The following is a 20191-nucleotide window of genomic DNA, read 5'->3' on the forward strand; positions in this document are numbered from 1 at the left end:
ATACAGTGTTTTGAGCCATAAAATGTTGTTTAATACTTTATCACGTGAAAACGTATTGGCGAGATTCAGTTTGAGGAGAGAAGACTTCTTATTCGGTTTCAGTTTTTCTCATAGACTTCAATAGTGTTTTCATGTGACAAAGAGCAAGATAGGTTTTTCTCATGGAATTGTGGGAACTTATGGCACGTTATATAGTGAATAATAGGCCCTCACTGTATAATATATAGTAAATAAAGTACCATTTAGTGTAAAATATAAGGATGTTTTAAGTCATGGAGGAGTTGCATTACCATGTAAAAGCACAAGGCTGAAGCTAAACTAATTTAGTATCTTTTCGTATATATACAATGTAGTATTATGTGTATATGAACATATTCTTAATAGTGTTCCTTTTCTCATACATCAGCTGTTCCATGTTTCCTCCTCTTTGTGAAACTGGAGGAAAGATTCTATTCCTATGCAATCCATGACAATAATCTGGCCACTAAAGTTTGTAAACATTCAGTATCTATGGAAAAACACTCCAGTAATTGTCATTATAATGCAACAAATACTTCAGTTTGAATAGGTCTTAATTATTTCCCAGAATCCTATTGGATTGAAAAGTATTCTTCAGATATCCTTTGTTCCATGGCTTTTAATCTGTTCACAAATTCCTGCTAAACCAGTTTTCCTGGAAGGTGGGCAGCAATGTTTCCATGGAGGATACAATGTACAGGGATTCAGCTAGAGAAGGTGCTTGGTTGCTTCAGTTAATGATTACATCTGTCATTTAAGCCTGTCTTTTGTTTTTTTTTGGGAGTGAGTAACTGCTGCACCAAAGGCTTGTCGGGATTCTAAAGGTGGCCATACACGCACCGATATTATCGTACGAAACCTCGTTTCGTACGATAATCGGTGCGTGTATGGCATGTCGGCGAGTCGACCGATATCGCAGGAAGCTGCCGATATCGGACGACTCGCCGATCGGACAAGTTTGAAAATTTTGATCGGGCGCCATAGAAGGCGCCTGACCAAAATTCTCCCTTCAGAGCTGAATCGGCAGAAGGAGGTAGAAATCCTATTGTTTCTACCTCCTTACCTGCCGATTCAGCCCTGAATGGTGTGTGGCGGATCTTACGATGTTTCGTGCGACCGATGGTCGTACGAAACATCGTCGGATCGCCACGTGTATGGCCACCTTAACTGGAGTCCTTGGCCATGTACTGTATATATGTCCTTGATTTGAGACATTGCCTTATACAACTGTAGGCTACACTGTTCATATATAACACTGTAAAGCAATATACTACCCAATCAAAGCATATATTTTTTTCCTTCAGCCACTTTCCTGACAAGCCTATTAAACATATTGTCATTTTACTACTGTTATGACATATATATTATTATTTAGAAATCAGTTATCCAAAATAATTGAAAATAAACATTTCTTACATGATTAGCTATTGCTCTTTAGTTTAAAGACAATGCCTAAAACTGGGTTAAATTAATAAACCTCTCTGCTATTAGACAGTGGCTAATCCATTTTAAAGGCGGCAAAAAATTTTTGACTATTGAGATGTTATCGGATTACATTCTCTTCTGTCTAAAAAAAAAAATTAGCTTTTAACACATACACATACTACTGCATAGAGCTACAGGTATGGGATCGCTTATGTAGAAACCCATTACAGGAAGGCCATCTTTCTTAGAGTCTATAAAAAGCAAATAATACTAATTTATTAAAATGATTTCCTTTTTCCCTGTAATAATAAACTAGTACAGGTATAGGATCCATTATCCAGAATGCTCGGGACCAAGGGTATTCCGGATAAGGGGTCTTTCTGTAATTTGGATCTCCATACCTTAAGTCTACTAAAAAATCAATAAAACATTAATTAAACCCAATAGGATTGTTCTGCATCTAATAAGGATTATTTATATCTTAGTTGGGATCAATTACAAGGTATTGTTTTATTTCTACATAGAAAAAGGAAATTAGTTTTAAAATTCTGAATTATTTGATTAAAATGGAGTCTATGGGAGACAGGCTTTCCGTAATTCGGAGCTTTCTGGATAACGGGTTTCCGGATAAGGGGTCCGATACCTGTACCTCGAAACTGATGGTATCTAAGCTACATGAATCCATATTGGTGGCAAAACAATCCTATTGGGTTTATTTAAAGGGGGACTAAACCCTACCCTATTCCCAGCCACCCCTCCACCCCCTTCCAAGTTCCCCCTCAGCAAAAGTTACTCTGTTCAGAAGTCTCCTTGTGTACTAACCTGCTATAAATCTTCAGAGCTGTGTGCTGAGTTTAACGGCACCAACCAGTAGCATAACTATAGAGGAAGCAGTGGAGATCAAGGGTTTAACTCTCCTTTAATGTTTAAAAGATTTTTAGCACACTTAAGGTATGGAGATCCATATTACGGAAATATCCCTTATCCAGAAAACCTAGGTCCCAAGCATTCTGGATAGTAGATTTAATACCTGTATATGTAGCTTGTTACATTGCTTTATAATAGTCCTGAAGGTAAGAAAGTTATATGGGAGCACAGTATGTACATTCTAATTTTGCTAGTATAAAATAATAGAGTCATTGGTTCTAGGCCTCTGTAATTTGTACATGAGTTTGTTCAGCACTAAAATATGTACAAAGATACCAATAAGTGGGTGGGGGGGGTTAAAAACTTTTTTATTTGTGGCATAATTTTTTAATAGTGATTGTGCAGCTGATGTTTTTAAGCTTGCTGCTACCCTGTGCCATTCTCAAAGAACACCAGGGGCCAGAGAAGGCTGGTATGATTGTTATTTTGCTGCTGTCTTGCTGAAACTGTGTTTCAAATGCATTTTTTCTCCACAGTTTACTAAAAAAGATGCTGGTGTTTATGAACTTATACTTAGAGACGACAGAGGAAAAGACAAGAGTGTGCTCAAGCTTATGGATTCAGGTTAGATAAACATTGTTTTCACTCACTTCCTGCCTCCTCTCATTTCTATTGTGTAGTCTTTAAGTTGCCACAATTCATTCCATTTAATGCTCTTACTCTACAACTGTTACAGAGTTAAATGTATCATTTATCATTTCTTTGGTTTCTGCGTTCTCTGAGCCCTTTATGGCCTTTAACCTGCCCAATCAATATCTGGCCGATTTCAGGCCACATGTCAGTCGGGCGGTCGTTGCTGCCCCTACATGGGCCAATAACCTGCTGAAGAAGCAGCCATAATTGGCCCGTGTATGGCCACCTTAAGGCTTGCAGTTGCATTCAGATGCAGTTGGGAACATTTTAAAATATTTTTACTCTAAATCTTAAAATTATTACTATCTATTGAAATAGTTAACATGCTAAATTACAGATTACAGAATAAGGAAACACAGATGTCCTAACAACAAAAGGTCTCTTTCCAAATGTTGGCAGATAATAGCAGGCAACAGATACTTATAGATATATATAGAATTCAGGGGCTTAATGACAACAACTAAATGCTAGATCTATCTATCTATCTATCTATCTATTATCTCTCTCACTATCTATCTATCTATCTATCTATCTATATTATCTATCTCTCTCACTATCTATCTATCTCTCTCACTGTCTATCTCTCTCACTATCTATCTATCTATCATCTATCTATCTAGCTCACTATCTATCTATCTATCTATCAAAAATATTAGAAATAATTATGTACTTCCTTTTTCTGTAGCATTTGATGACCTCATGTCAGCAGTGTGCAAAGTGATTGGTAAGTATTTATAAACCAAGTGATTGCAATTGTTTAAAACATATTATATTATGGTTTCTGTGTATTTACCTGAATTCCAAAACTGTTGCAGGGGTTAGAAATGCATAATGCATATCTGTAACTTTGTATATTTGACATGTTTTTTTTTTCTTTATAAGGGAGCGTGGTATGTTCTACAGATTAAGAGAGACACTTTTCCATTGCTATTCCTTATGCCTGCTTTTGCCAAATAGCAAGGAAGTTTTAAATGCCTTGCTTCTAAATTATTCTTATTTCTCTCTCAGCTGAGTCTGCCTCTCAACTCAAAATCCAGAGCAATGAAGAAGGCATCAGACTGTACACTTTTGTAAATTACTTTGTAGACGATCTGAAAGTAAGCTGGTGTCACAAGTAAGTCCGAAGCTTTGTTTTATATTCCATAATTCTGCTGTTTGTTTGGGCTTGGCTGGCACAGTGTTACCCTTGCACCTGTTAGTGAAAACATTTTTTACCCTGTCTAATTATAAAGACATTTCAAAAATGTTTTTCAGCGATGGCAAGATAAAATACACGGACAGAGTTAAGACTGGTGTAACTGGAGAGATGATCTGGCTTCAAATAAATGAGCCTACACCAAATGACAAAGGCAAATATGTTCTGGAAATGTTTGATGGAAAATCAACACACACAAGGGACGTTGATCTTTCAGGACAAGGTAAAGAAAATACTGAAATGCTTTCAAGTCATACTGAGTTTTCTCATAATTATGTTAGAGGAGATAACATCTGCATTGAAGCTAAAAACACATAATTGGTTCTAATACCTTTAGTATCACACTATATTTAGTCTTTTAGTGCCTTACTAATGTTCTTAGTTCCTTTGTATACTCTACAGACACAGGGAGTTATTGGACCATGCTAAATTTGGATAACCAGAGGAATAGAAGAACTAGTTTTCCTTTCAATACCATTACTATATTTACTAAACTGGACAATGTTCAATGTGTTCTAGGCAAAACACGTATGCAAAGATGCAGTTAGACCCACATCAGGGCTGTTTATTCAGGCTATCTAGAATAAACAATTTACAAATTATTTACAATAATACAAATACTGAAGCCAAAATAAGGTACCAGTATCTCACTATATTATCATTACCCTTTTTTTTTTTAAACATAGACATATAAAGGGCGATAATTGAAAAAATGTTAACAGACAGTAATGTGCTTTAACAAACTAATAAGTGTCCTTATTGTGAATGTAAATGAAAAATGAACTTACTTCTTGGTGGGTTTTTAGGCAAATGCTTATTTGGGTGAGTAGCGCCGGAAGATTTTAATGACTCTAGATCAGTGCTGTCCAACTGGCGGCCCGCGACCCCCCTCTGTGTGGCCCCCCACCTGTCTGGCTGCTTTGATGGCTTACTCTTATGTAAGCTTTAAATGGTATCAGTACTGTGATTAACTGCCCCCCCTGCATGGTTCTCACCTCAGATTCAGGCTGTAATCAGGCTGTATTGTTTAAATATGTAATCACCTGTACTGTTCACACCTTTTAATCTCTGCATTGTTCAACCCCTGCAGTGTTCACACCTCAGGCTCAGGCTGTAATCACCCCCATTGTTCCCCTGTTCACACCTCAGGAGCAGTAGAAACCCACAAATAATCCCTGCACACTACAAAAAGAACATATACTGAGGTGGTACTGCAATTAAAAAGTTTTTTAATATATAGTTATTGTGCAGACTGTAGGAGCAGTGCCAGCATTGTGTCACTGTAGGCTGCCTGTATGTGCCATACACACAGGCAGCATAGGGCAAGCAGAGTATGGCACACACAGGCAGAGTAGGGCAAGCAGAGTATGGCACACACAGGCCAAGTTTGGCACAAACCAGCCAAGAATGGCACACACAGTGAAAGTATGGCACACGCAGGCAGGGTAGGGAAGGCGGAGTATGGCACACACAGGCAGAGTAGGGCAGGCAGAGTATGGCACACACAGGCAGCATAGGGCAAGCAGAGTATGGCACACACAGGCAGGGTAGGGAAGGCAGAGTATGGCACACACAGGCAGAGTATGGCACACACAGGCCAAGTTTGGCACAAACCAGCCAAGAATGGCACACACAGTGAAAGTATGGCACACGCAGGCAGGGTAGGGAAGGCGGAGTATGGCACACACAGGCAGAGTAGGGCAGGCAGAGTATGGCACACACAGGCAGCATAGGGCAAGCAGAGTATGGCACACACAGGCAGGGTATGGAAGGCAGAGTATGGCACACACAGGCAGAGTAGGGCAAGCAGAGTATGGCACACACAGGCCAAGTTTGGCACAAACCAGCCAAGAATGGCACACACAGTGAAAGTATGGCACATGCAGGCAGGGTAGGGAAGGCAGAGTATGGCACACACAGGCAGGGTAGGGCAGGCAGAGTATGGCACACACAGGCCAAGTATGGCACAAACCAGCCAAGAATGGCACACACAGTGATAGTATGGCACGCAGGCAGGGTAGGGCAGGCAGAGTATGGCACACACAAAGGCAGGGTAGGGCAGGCAGAGTATGGCACACAGGCAGGGTAGGGCAGGCAGAGTATGGCAGGTTTTTGCTGTACTACAACCATTAATATGGGTATGGTCATGTGATAACATGGGTGTGGTTTCAAGTGGGTGCGGTTTCAAAAAGGGGAGTGGTCAAAACTGGCTTCCATTATCGGCCCTCCACCACGTAGGTCAGAAAAATTCCGGCCCTCGGTACAACAGAAGTTGGACAGCACTGCTCTAGATAGTCTGACAGGATTAGGTATTAAGCTTGAAAGATAAACGAGGTTATGAGATAAGGAAAGAGTGAAAAGCCATCAGTGGATTATAGATGGTGATTTAGTAGGAATGAGTTTGACAATCTAATGTGGACATCAATTATAAAGTTCTTCATAGACAAATGACAAAACACTTATAGTAATCCTATAGGGAATGGGATACAACTAGAGGCATTGGGAAAGAGAAAGATTTTTATAAGGATGGGAAATATATACTTTTTCAGTTAACTGCTAGACATACTTGTGAATTCTTGAGGTTAGGTCGCCATTGTGAGTACAGTGTAGTTCAGCATTTTCCAATGGATAGCACATTGATCTATGATTTCCTTTAAGAAGAAACCTCTGTTATGAAGAAATCATTTGCACATCAGTGTAACTATGCCTGTTTCTAACCATAGAATCACCCAGTAACATTCAGCTGACCTGAGCCTATGCACAGTTCTTCTCTTTTGCTTGCACTATTATGTCACTGCTTATCAACCACCATATGGTCCTTCTTTTCCTGTAGCTGTCAGACCACACCATTGGCAATCAATTCATCATTTAACACTGACAGGTCATGAACCTCATCTTGCAGTACAAGGGAGAAAAAGCAGAGCATGCTAGGTTAAACCACAGGCAACAGTGCTACAGTGCCACCATAACACACATTTTTAAAACAATTACAACCAATACTGAAACTAAAATATATGTTAAATTAGTAGGCACATTCATTTACACAGTTTTTTTTGTCATTATTCTCTTTCACAGCTTATGATGAGGCATTTGCTGAATTCCAGAGGCTTAAGTAAGTTTTCCCATGCAGAAATGAATGTTTGTGGATCAGGGGCAGCTTATACAACCCTGTGATATTTATTAAGACAAAGCATATAAAACTTGGCCAACTTTGTGCTTTTGACAGTAACCATAATTTGAAAGCATGTTACAGGACAACCAACTACAGTGAATTTGTAGAGAAAAGTCATAGTAGAAAAAAAGTATATTTTTTATTTGAATTGTAAATGTGTCCTTTTTCTTTCATTTAACAGACAAGCTGCAATAGCAGAAAAAAGTGAGTAACTTATACCTTGTTTATGTAATATGTGTGTTGTTGTGAAAATGCACGGTTAAATGCTAAACATGCAGGCATCATCACTGACAAATAATATTGTTTTCAGATCGTGCCAGGGTAACAGGAGGTTTGCCTGATGTTGTTACCATCCAGGAAGGAAAGGTAATCTATATTTTCTCATTCAGTCCAAAAAAGTGTACTATAACTGGCATTGTCCTAGGGTTTTCACCTCATTTCACTTCTAGTCTATACTGAAGGGAGGTGTCTAGTATCTGTACAAATTACAGCAGGTGGTTCATTAAAAAAGCAAAATACTGCTATGCTCCACAAAACCCCATATTTACAATTAGTTTGATATCCTTAACTAAACTAAAGCTTAAACCTCCCATTCTTGAAAGTGGTCAGTACACATGTTCTAACAAACAGTGGGAATATTTTTAGTTAAACCCTATAGCAGGGATCCCCAACCTTTTCAACCTGTGAGCCACAGTCAAATGGAAAAAGTGTTGGGGAGCAACACAAGCACAGAAAAAGTTCCTGGGGGTGCAAATAAAAGCTATAATTGGCTATTGGGTAGCCAATATGGGGACTGGCAGCCTATAGAAGGCTGTGTTTGGCTTTGCACTGGGTTTTATGCAATCAACACTTGCCTCCAAGCCAGAAGTTTAACAATAAGCACCTACTTTGAGGCCACTGGGAGCAACATCCAAGGCGTTGGTGAGCAACATGTTGCTCACGAACCACTGGTTGGGGATCACTGCCCTATAGAGTAGTCATATGGTTTGTTTGTTTTTTTATAGAAGTTATACCTTGCCTATGTATTGCCTCATAGAGCTACAGAATATAAATTTGAAACCACTTGGGGCCATGTGAATCTGCAGCTTAGCAGCCAGTCAAGGCCAGAACTAGGTGTAGGCAGAAAAGGCACCTGCCTAGGGCACAACGATGAGGGGGCACCAGGCAGGTACCTCTCCTGCCTACCCCTAGTCTGTGCTCACTTGTCACAGACCCAGTGTAATGCTACTAACAGCCTCTCTGCGATTCACACTTTTTGCTTTGTACCTTTAATATGGCTTATACTTGCACTGAAAGACTTGTCTATTTGTAGCTGCTATTAACAAATATGTACAATAAACTATACATGGGGCTCATAACCATACTAGAAAAATCCCTGTAACAGAAAAAAACGTGAAATCACCCAGTTGTATAATGTGAATTTTAAATGCAATGACTTATTCATTTAACATGCAAACTTTTCAGTCCCAAAGACCCTTACTTTTCCTCTGTCCCTAAAATACAAATTCATTGTGTTTATATGACATGTTGCGCTATATAGCAGTACAGTATTGATGTTAAAGCTTATTGTCCTCATATATTCCAGGCACTTAACCTTACCTGCAATATCTGGGGTGATCCAGTACCTGAGGTCACTTGGCTTAAGAATGAAAGGGAGCTTATTGGAGATGATCACTGCATCCTGAAATTTGAAGCTGGGAAGTACGCCAGTTTTACCATTACCTGTGTCTCCACTACCGACTCCGGGAAATATGCCATTCGGGCAAAGAACAAATATGGCACTGAGACTAATGATTTCACTGTAAGTGTGTATATGCCCGAGGGGCCAGAGGCAGAGGAGGAGGCTCAAACTGAGGTTAAGAAAAAATGAATGTGGAAGGAATGAGAGATTACGGAGGTTGGGATGATGGAAAGTGCTATACCTGAGTGCTTAAGGGACTGACTTCACTCCTTTAACCTACCTCACTTCTAGGCTGCATTTAATTTAAATGAGGCCACCTACCTGGTGCTGCTTCCATACACTCCCATATGTACAGTTTTGCCAGAAGGTGATGTTTAGGGTTGCCAAACACCTGCATCAAGGAATATTTAAAGGATTTGGAGAATGTACCTCAAGTATAAATGTATAAAACCCGCAAATCCATAATCACTGTGTAACCTGCTGCCCTCAGTTTGTTAGTGAACTGCATTCTCCAGTGGCAGAAAGAACTGTAGTTCAATAACAGCTAGAGGGCTTCAGGGTTCTACATCAGATTTAAGTTCTATTTTTAAATTTCCAACATCCCCCACAGTTGTGTTCTACAAACTAAAATAATTGATTTTATGCAAAATTTCAAATTTTGGGATTTTTTAGAGATTGCAAATTATGAAGTATATCAATCCTTTATGGCGTGAGACCTGTTATCTTTGCAAACCTATATTTATTTAGAGTAAAACAATAATAGATTCAAAATTCACACAAGGTCTAGTAACCTTCAGCAACAAATCAGACACCTGTTATAAAAATTAGCCTTTACATTTCATTCAGTAGCCTCTATGGGGAGCTCAGTTGGTACCTGCCCTGCCTGGGCAACTGTGATATTGTTCCTTGCTGTATAGTATAATAATACTTGAATGCTTATTAGTGGCACAAGAGGATGAGGTAGGTGAAAGGACTGGGTGAAGCTGGAAAGAAATGAGTTTGCTTAGCAGTATAAACCCGAGAAAGCCTTTCATCAGTTAGCATTTATGAAGGTTGATGAAACTGTACTGAAAATTTTAAATGCTTTGTAAAAACATACTGTAATATCACCATCCTGCTGTATGTCTTTCATTAGTGTTAATCTGTGTCACATGTAGAAAACCCAAACACTTCTGTACTTGTCTTGTCACTGTTCACTAATAAACAAAAGCACGTATTTTCCTCTCTACCTCCACCCTCGATTCACTGTCTCATTCTTTTGATCACGCATTTCACTCTTCACGCTACACCTTAACTTTAGGGGTTTTTTTTCTTTGATTGTACCTCAGTCATATTTTACTGTGACTCTATGCATTTTATTTACCTTCAGAGTATCAGTAATTCCTAATTACTAATTAACATGCACACAAAATGATGGGCAGTTTAAAAATGTTACAATATAACAATGGGTATTCTATTTAAAGGTAATATTAACTTTCAACAACTTTGTAGCTGAAAGTAATATGGTGGTCTTGAATCTCAACACTGATTTTCCTTGGCTGCGTAGTAATATATATATATATATATATTACTACGCAGCAAAGGAAAATCAGTGTTGAGATTCAAGACCACCATAGTACTTTCAGCTACAAAGTTGTTGAAAGTTAATATTATATATACATACATACATATAATGTATATAATGATATATATATTATCCTTACAAAAATACACACAAAACCATGGTCAGTTTCAATGAGTTACTATATGGGTATGCTTTTAAAAGGTAACAATAACCTTTAACTCCTTTGTAGTTGAGAGTAGTTCCTTTAATCTCATCACTGATTTTTCCTTGACTGCATAGCAATATATATATATATATATATATATATATATAACCCTTACATAATCCTTATATATATATATATATATGTGTGTGTGTAAAAAATGCTGATGCACACCAGGAAAATTTCATCAAAGAAAAATACTTATTTTGATCAACGTTTCGGTCCTCACCCATGCAAGATCAGGTCTATTTGCCCTGTATAACTCTAAAAATAAAAGACACCATAGGTTTTTCTTAATTAAAATGATTGGCAAAGAGCAGGTTTATCACAAGCCCTATTAACTGAATTCATGTTGCACAAGGGGTGTACTGCTCCTTTAAAAAGTGAGTTTTAGTATTCTAGGTGTTGATAAGAGACATTAAGGGGCATATTTATTATGGTGCGTCAGCTAACATCACCGGTGATGTTGCCATAGCAACCAATCATCAATTATATTTGAACATTTACCCACAAGTTAGAAAACAAAAGCAAAGATCTGACTGCTTGCTATAGGCAACGTCACTGGTGATGTTGGCATACATACTATAATAAATATGCCTCTTAAGGGTTTTTGATTTTTTCAATTAAGTAAAGGCTGCTTTTTGTCACAGAGCCTAAAAATGGCTTTAGCTGAGGGACAAGAGAAGTTTATTTATACAGAGGCTCATCAGTGGAGAACCAAAAGCAGTTAACTTTCAATAGAAAACAACAGACAAAAACTATGTAACTATGCAAATCGCTATCCATTCAACTCATACTGAAAAAGTGGTTATAATGCCCATTAATTACATTTCAAAAAATGCTCACCACCTAAAACTTAACCTAGGTGTCAATATGCCACCCGTGAAAAAAAAACAAAAAACACTTTTTTTTTAATTATCATTTTGCAGCAAGTGGCTAAAGGTAAGTAGCCCCCTGAATACATGTGTCCATTTTTGGGTCACAGTTGATACAACTATTATTATTCATCTTTTAAACTTAAATATGCAAAATTGGGTATTTAGATTTTGTTTAGCATTCGTACTGATCTTTTGTGCAGAATTCACTATTTGGCTGAATCTGTAAATTATGGATTAAGTGTATCCCTAGTACAAATTTCTGCTAAAGTTGTTACACCTGGCTCCAATTTTGGAATGTTGGACCATTCATTATGGATAAACGAAAAGCACTGATTTAAACAACCCAGGCCATAGTGATGTCAGGGGTGGCCAATACGTCGATCGCGGTCCACCAGTCTATCCCCCGTGGATTTCTGGTGGACCGCGATCTAGCCGGGGATGCGTAAGTGCTGCATTAATGCGTACATAAGCTGCGTCACGTACGTACGTATTCACGCCGCACTTCCACATTCCGCGACCATGAAAAGTCTGGCCACCCCTGTCTTAAGTCAAAGTTCTTCTCAGTTTTCCATTTTGACTGACCAGTTTGTGATTTATCAGAGGCTAAAGTTGCAAAACTTTTGTTGGAGGAGCACTTACATTGACAGGTGGTCACACAGATTAGAATGGTTGAAAATAATTGCTTGTGAAGCCAGATGTAATGCAGAGAATGAATTCAAATCCTGATTAATGACAAGTTATACTGTAAGAGATGCAGGAAACTGCACTCATTTCCAGCAGTGGTTCACACTTCCCACAGAGTCTCATACCTCCATATGGCAGGAATGATTAGTCTGCTGAAAAGATTTTCCTTTGCACTGGAATTCTCCCAGCACTCAGCACATTTCTGTATCTGTTGCCTCATATGCCAACAGCAAAACCCTGGTAAACTTGGAGTGACAACACAGCAGGCCGGCACTGGCAATCTGTGGATTCTGGCAAATGCCAGAGGGGCTGCTGTAAGATTCCAAAGACCAGGGCTGGAACTAGGGGTAGGCAGAAGAGGCACATGCCTAGGGCGCAACAGTGAGGGGGTGCTAGGTACGTACCTTTTCTTTTGCCTACACCTAGTTCACCCCCACTGCGGGCTACCTCCCTCCTCTGTCTTCAGCTCCACGAGCAACCTGGTGGAGCTCCTTGCGAGGCGGCTGGCCAGCTTAGCCCGGCACTGCGATAGACAGTTTCTATTTCTTGGGCTAGTGGGAGCTGTTGGGCCTGTACTTGAACAGCCAGGGCCTCTTTTGAACCACAGTCCAGATTTGCAGCACCCGATCACCTTCCGCAGGGAAAATATCCTTTTTAGAAAAAGCCCAGTTTTCATACTGCTCTTATAGTACACTTCATCACTACCAGTTATCAAACACACAATACAATGAACCAAATAATATGAGTTAATTTGTTTTGAAAACAAGTTCATACAGGGAAAGAGAAGCATGGCAGAACAGATAATTTATAGAACACTCAGGATCAATATTAATCAAGTGGGCTTTAAATACGTCAGTTGCAGTTATGTAAAAGATGTGAAATTCTGGATATAACCCTGACCTAGATACAAATTCCCATTAGCTCAATCTTCAGTATAATTTTCCTCAAATTTGACATACTTTTTCAAAAGGATACTGGTTTGATTAAATACCCCCAACAACCTATCCTAACTGGCCTTGACTTTCCATGGCCAGGAATAATATTGGTAACATTGCAATGATTTAAACAGCAAATGAGCCTAATAGCTTACAGTAAACATATAAAAAAGCTATATACGTACAAATGCCCATTGGCTAATTTGTCACTAGCAAGTTTCTGCGTGTCTTGTATTCACAGTGCAGACAGGTTACAGTTTTGAAAAGAAAGATGCACAGAAATTCAAATAATTCCTACATACATAATTTGTTGGATACATAATATAGCATCATTGCTCATTCTTACCTGCATTTTTTAATTTTCATCAACAATGATGAATGCTGCAGGTAAAAATTGAGTCCATGAACTAAACCAAAAAAATGATTTGCCTTAAGGACAGAGTGGTGCAGAGCAGATAATACAACACTATTCACTTTTTATGTTCTGCTGAAGGACTATGGATTTAAGGATGGCAATAAGGTACATGGTACCCCTGAATCCCCTAGATTAAGGAATCCTACAGTGAAGGGTAATTGACCAGTAATGTGCCAGCTTTTTGAGAAAGCATAATATTTGTAGAAGGACATCCAGACCAGTCTATGAAAATGTAGTATGTAATGCTGCCAGATTACACCTTATAAGGACAGGCCTGCCTAAGCCCTACCCATATTTCTGCCCTGTCTACTACTCCTTTCACCATCCATTTCCTTGCCTACAAGTGACACCACCAACCTTCCCCCAGACTGAAAGCTGGTATACTTCAATGAGAAAGATCTCAATACAAATTGAAACTGAAATTAAATTGCAATCAGTTAAGCCCTACGGGCTAGATTTTCTGGATTTTTAAGTGATGTGCAACCTTACTTGCTAGTGTGCTAAAGCCATAAAGAATATTAGCAGCCATCTCTTTTGAAAGCAATCCATACTTTTCAGATGCTTTACTTTTCATGAAATCAAATATTTTTAATTCACCTTTTCACAGGGAACCATAACCAAGATTATCCAAGCATTTTCTAATACAATAATCACACCAACTAACAGTAAGCCAAAGATATCATGGAATATGTAACTGTTTCTGTATCCTAGGCCACATGATTATATAGAATATATAGATATATATAGCAGTGCAACATAACAAGGCTTTTGGTTCGCTATTCTAGTTGATAGTGACACATATGATGGGGGAGCTTGGAATGGCTATGTATGTTGCTGATGCAGCAGGGCATGTCATGGAAACAGTTACTCCAGGAAAAAAGAAGGAACCGAAATCAAAATTTCGCACCAAAGAAGTATCAAAGCAAGGTAATGTAAATTGTTAAAGATCACTTTACACCATTACAATAGTTTGCTGTTATCATTTTCCTCTCAGTGTTTATACATGTTTTGTTATTAAAAAGGATGCACTGCTATTTGGGGTGTTGGCCGAATTCAGAATCTTTGATGATTATTATTATTATTATTATTATTAACATTTATTTATAAAGCGCCAACATATTCCGCAGAGCTGTACAATAAGTGGGTTTCATACATTGGACATACAGAGTAACATATAAAGCAATCAATAACCGATACAAGAGGTGAAGAGAGCCCTGCCCAAAAGAGCTTACAATCTACAAGATCCTTTTTGGGTTCGGTTTAGCCAGGCACTCAGATTTGATCATATCCCAAACCGAATTTGAAATTCAGCACAGCATAAATATATGTTCATTTTCTTTTCCTATCGTACTTTGCTGAAGGGTATGATGGGATGTAAGAAATAAAGGACACATGATTATCCCCTCGCTAGCTCTCTTTTTCTATATGTAGATATACTGTGTTCCATCTTGTAAATCGAACACAACCTCAAATATAAACAGAAAATTTGGGGGGCCGACTGTTTTGACACCTATGACTGTTGGCGTATGCTGGGAGTCATAGTTCAAAAACTATTTAGGGTTATTAGTTGTATATGACCTTTGGGATGCTCATTAAAGGGGGTAGGGGCAAATGGGCTATAGGGGTGGGTGATTGTATGGACTATGTGAGAAACTGGATATCTGGAAATTATACAGGGGTGCCATCAAACTCAGAAAGCAGTTTTTATAAATTCCACTACTCCTAAAGCATTTGGTCTGGGGTTCCACAAAAAGTCCTTGCTACATCCCTGCACAGGACCAGTAACACCATAAAGAAAGTGTTTTTACATGCAATTAAATATAATGTACCCTGTACTGGTGAAAAAAACATGTTTGCTTCAGAAACACTACTATAGTTTATATAAATGTGCTGCTATGTAGCCATGGAGGCAGACATTCAAGTTAAATAGGGTAAAATGGCACAGATACACAGCAGATAACATGTAAGTTCTTTAGTATACAATAGGGTTGATTCACTAAAGTGCGTTAATTATTATCGCATGCTTTTTTGCATTAAAATAGACGCGACAATTAGCGTGCGATTCACTACAGTATTACCGCGTGCGTTAATTTGCACGCAAACACATGCGTTAATTTGCGCACCGAAATAACACTAACGCATGATTCACAAACACTTAGATGCGCTAAATATCGCATTAGTCTATGCGAAAATTAACACCTACTTGTGGCAGGCGGTAATTATAGAAAAGTACAGTTCATGAGCTTGTGGCAACACAATATGGACTTTGCAGTGTTATTTATTCAAGTCTGCAGCCTCCAGTTTGCAGGGAAATGGTCATTTTCAGTACAGTAATTTTCCGCAAGTATTGGCATGTATTGCTAACATGGCGTGCGTTTATTCGCACAACTATTTATATGCGGCTACTAGTGATGGGCGAAATGTTTCGCCAGGCATGGATTCGCGGCGAATTTCCGTGTTTCGCCATTGGTGGATTTGTTGCAGGTAACTAATCTCCCCGTCTGCCACGACCCTTAAGGACTGAACTTTTAAACTTTATATTTTATATATTCTTGCCAATAAATACGTAGTTTCATTGTTGGTATTTGATTAACACATACAACATTTAACTGTAAAAAAAAAAAATATATACTTTTTGATGTTATTGGTCCTTTAATATGAGAAATGCAGACAGAGCACTACATGAAAGAATTTAGTATGTACAAATCATATCATAGCCCTTTTTTCAGCCAAAAATATACTAATACAATGGTAGTTATTACAAAATCCTAAGGACCCCAGACAGTCTTTTAGTTATTTTAGAAGCAGATAGTCAGAATGTCAAAGAGAGTATTAAGGTAGAGTTTAGCTATATGAACTAGAGCTTTTTTACATTGTTATGCCACTATTAATAGCAACTTTTGCTAAAATGTATGACTTCATTCCCACTATTCTTGCTATTTTGGATCAGGTTATTTAGTAAGATTCATCTTAATATGGTGCTGTGTGAAATGCTATAGGTGTAGGCAAGATTCGGAACAGGCAGCACCAGTCTAATGCTGCCAAGTAGGATTTTTTAATTATAAAATCTGGGATTTTTAAAAGACAAAGACGTAAGTTATTAGAAGTTACAATGGGCCAGATTCAATTCAGAGAGAAAAAAGTTTATAATGTGATTGAATTTGAGATGACAAAAAGCAAGTGGCACTCCGAGCTGCAAACAAGGGAACAAGCCCTTTGAAAATTTATTGCGGAGGTGCAACGTTTCGGGGCAAAATGACCCCTTTATCAAGCATGCTTGTTCAAATATTTCGGAGAGCCAGGGTGTGCGGAAAGGGTTGTGCTTATTGAATTTGAGATGCAATTCAATTCAGAAAACAACTTATCTCAAAGTTTATCACATGAAAACTCAATTGAAGTCTATGGGAAGAATGTAGAACTGAATTTTGAGAAAAGTTTTTTTCCCCAAATTATACCTTGTCCCTGAGTTTTCATGTGATAAACCATGAGATGACATTCTAATTGAATTGAATCTGGCCTAATGTGGCAATGCAAACATAAAACTAAGCCTTTTCAAAGTTGGAATGCTAAAATAAATTTGCTTGCCACAAGCTTGTGTTCAACTGACGCAACCCTCTAGGGGGATCCTAGGGGAAATTACAACCAATTAAAAATGAGGCCTTGCAACTGATATGTATAAGGGAAGAATGGCAATTACACTTCACACAATGCATTTGTGGTTCTAAATGACCCTTAGGGGCACATTTACTAACCCACGAACGGGCCGAATGCGTCCGATTGCGTTTTTTTCGTAATGATCGGTAATTTTGCGATTTTTTTTTTGGCGTCTTTACGTTTTTTGCGTAAAAACGCGAGTTTTTCGGCGTCTTTACGATTTTTGCGTAAAAACGCGAGTTTTTCATAGCCATTACGAAAGTTGCGCAAAGTCGCGATTTTTTCATAGCGTTAAAACTTGCGCGAAACGTTGCGCCTTTTAAGTTTTAACGCTACGAAAAAGGTGCGACTTTGCGCGCAAGTGTTAACGCTACGAAAAAATCGCGACTTTGCGCAACTTTCGTAATGGCTACGAAAAACTTGCGTTTTTACGCAAAAATCGTAAAGACGCCGAAAAACTCGCGTTTTTACGCAAAAATCGTAAAGACACCGAAAAAATCGCAAAAAATACGAAAAAGTCGCAAAATGTTCGTTTCCAATCGGAATTTTTCCAATTCGGATTCGAAATCGTGTCTTAGTAAATCAGCCCCATAGGGTCAGGGTGTTCTTCTATGTGTTTGCTGCATAGCTTTGAGGGCACCTAAATGCATTTACTAATTAATTCCATTATAGTCTGCCTATTTGTATACATGTGTATTTAGAACTGCATAACAAGGTAATTTCAGGTGCAGGATGTTGTGCCCCACAATCACACCTGATGCATCAAACCAAACTCAAGGGCAAGTGTGTGTGGTAGCAAATTGATGCCACAGGTTTTACCCACATAGCTGCAGTTTCCAGCATTATTGTGGATGTGTTTCTTCAACCACGCAGTTGTAAGGGGTGCTATAGGGGTCAATAAGAGCAATATTTACGTGTCCATTTTAGCACAAATGCACTTTTGGTTTAATTGATAAAGGACTATTAATGTTTGCAATTGTGTGTACTTTCTGCAGTTGGTACTGAGCCTGTCAGTAGAGGCCCCATGAGTGTGCTCGGCCACATATCATTACATGTATGCAATTCCTTTTCCAATAACATTTCATTTTTTGATAACAGATTTGGTGAAACCACATGTTGAAGAGATTGTTGCAACTGAAGAGACACCAGGGCCAGATGAGAAACCTATCGTAGAAGAAGAAGATAATGGAAAACAAAAATAAAGAGTGAAAGCCACACAGCATGGATACTATGGATATAAGTATAATGATGCAACAGATGAAAAAAGTGATTCAGCTCTGTATCATTAAGTTCATTCATGCTGGAGAATTTACTGCATCTCAGTGGCTGTGACAAAAAGCCCTGCTGTCCTAGGGGACAGTGATTATATACGTTATTGGAAGGAGACTCATTTTTTCCTACTATTTAGATTTACAGTTACTAAAACTGTGCATTACTTTATCAACCTATAGCAGCAATGATGTTACTTTGCTTTTAAGTCAACAAGATGTTAATCAGTCCTGTTGCAACAGTTACTGCCACCTGTGTGACCTTTCCAATAGGAACCAATTAATAATGAAATGAAACAATTGTAGCAGCTTTGGTGTTGCTAGTGAAGGGCTATTTACTACTTGCAGGGCAGGGTGCAAAGTGTAAAAAAGGGCACAATCCCCCATGGTTTGTGCACAGTGTTCCCTGCTCTGCAAGTAGCAGAATTGCCACAGGTCTACACGTTTGACCCATAAGTAAAGTGTTGCATTTGCCAGTGCTGTGTTCATGAGGGGCAGATGGGGGGAGGCACGTAGCCATCCCCTCCCATTCCTGACTTTGTGCATTACAAGTTGAGAGTGGCACCGGACACAGGCTGCATCAGGGGCCCTGTACTAAACATCTGCCCTATAGTAAGGACACACACTGTACTGTGCAACTTGCGCTTGATTTTTATGCCCCCACAAAGTGCAAAGAGCAACCTGACCCCAGACAGAAGTGATCTCTAAAGGGACACCCTTTTGTGCTCTCTTCTTGCACTTCTGTCTAGGGTTTAAGCAAATGTCACTTTTTTTCTTTTACAGTTACCTGTGCTCCACATTGTATCACAGACACAAGCATTGTTTCACAAAACAAACTAGATTTAGTTGCCTAAGAAAATGTATCTAACAATTTATTACCAGACCTGCAGCAAACTTTGTACCTGTACCCTCACATGAGGCAAGTGTACTAGTTTCTAGTAACTAGCAGCAGATTTTAAGCAGCAGACCTGTAAATGCTACCCACTGATTGGATACTATGGTTTATCAGAAATGGAGCAAATGCAGCACTTTTTTAACTTATAGCCCCATTATATTTGTTTGTGGCTTTCCACTTGATGCATATCATTTTTTCGAGATAGTGTATACATACCTTTATAACGATTTAAGAATAATGTAACCATTTTGTATTTCACTTTCAAATTATGTTTTGTATTTAAATACATTTAATTCCTTATTCAGTCTGATCAATAAAGCACATCTAAATGTTTTCTTCATTACACCAGCAGCAGAATTTTTAACAGGGAAAGCTTGGGGCTTTGAACTTGCCTGTTAAGGCTAACAGATATAAAACTTAGTGAGTGGGGGTCTCAGCAAGTCACTTCCCATGGACAGACACGAAAGAGCCATAAGTGTCTTTAGTTTTTAGAAGGGTATCATTTATATCGTGATTTTATCCCGTGGGACTCAAAACACTTTTTACAGCAAGCAAAGCAGCCATTATAGGTCACTATGCTGGGACACCAGGAGCTTAAGTGACTTGTCCAGGGTCACAAGAATTTGCCACAGGGAATTGAACCAG

At 38.7% G+C, this 20191-nt stretch overlaps 1 protein-coding gene across 4 annotated transcripts in view; it reads left to right on the forward strand.

The window, feature by feature from the left end:
• myom1 (myomesin 1) overlaps positions 1-19889 on the forward strand; it is a 75330-nt gene extending 55441 nt beyond the window's left edge. For 2 of the 4 annotated variants that reach the window (XM_031903666.1, XM_031903667.1), the window contains 8 exons: positions 2847-2934; positions 3689-3727; positions 4012-4117; positions 4258-4421; positions 7274-7310; positions 7552-7574; positions 7681-7736; positions 8956-10285. In XM_031903666.1, coding sequence (XP_031759526.1) covers positions 2847-2934; positions 3689-3727; positions 4012-4117; positions 4258-4421; positions 7274-7310; positions 7552-7574; positions 7681-7736; positions 8956-9240 — 798 coding nt within the window. In that variant the 3' untranslated portion in view covers positions 9241-10285. Of the gene's footprint in view, positions 1-2846; positions 2935-3688; positions 3728-4011; positions 4118-4257; positions 4422-7273; positions 7311-7551; positions 7575-7680; positions 7737-8955; positions 10286-14514; positions 14657-18481 lie in introns of those variants that run through there. The other 2 variants (XM_031903664.1, XM_031903665.1) reach the window with 2 other exon arrangements.
• The last annotated feature ends 302 nt before the right edge of the window (positions 19890-20191 follow it).

The sequence above is a fragment of the Xenopus tropicalis genome, chromosome 6 (assembly GCF_000004195.4).
Source record: "Xenopus tropicalis strain Nigerian chromosome 6, UCB_Xtro_10.0, whole genome shotgun sequence".
NCBI classification, from domain to species: domain Eukaryota; kingdom Metazoa; phylum Chordata; class Amphibia; order Anura; family Pipidae; genus Xenopus; species Xenopus tropicalis.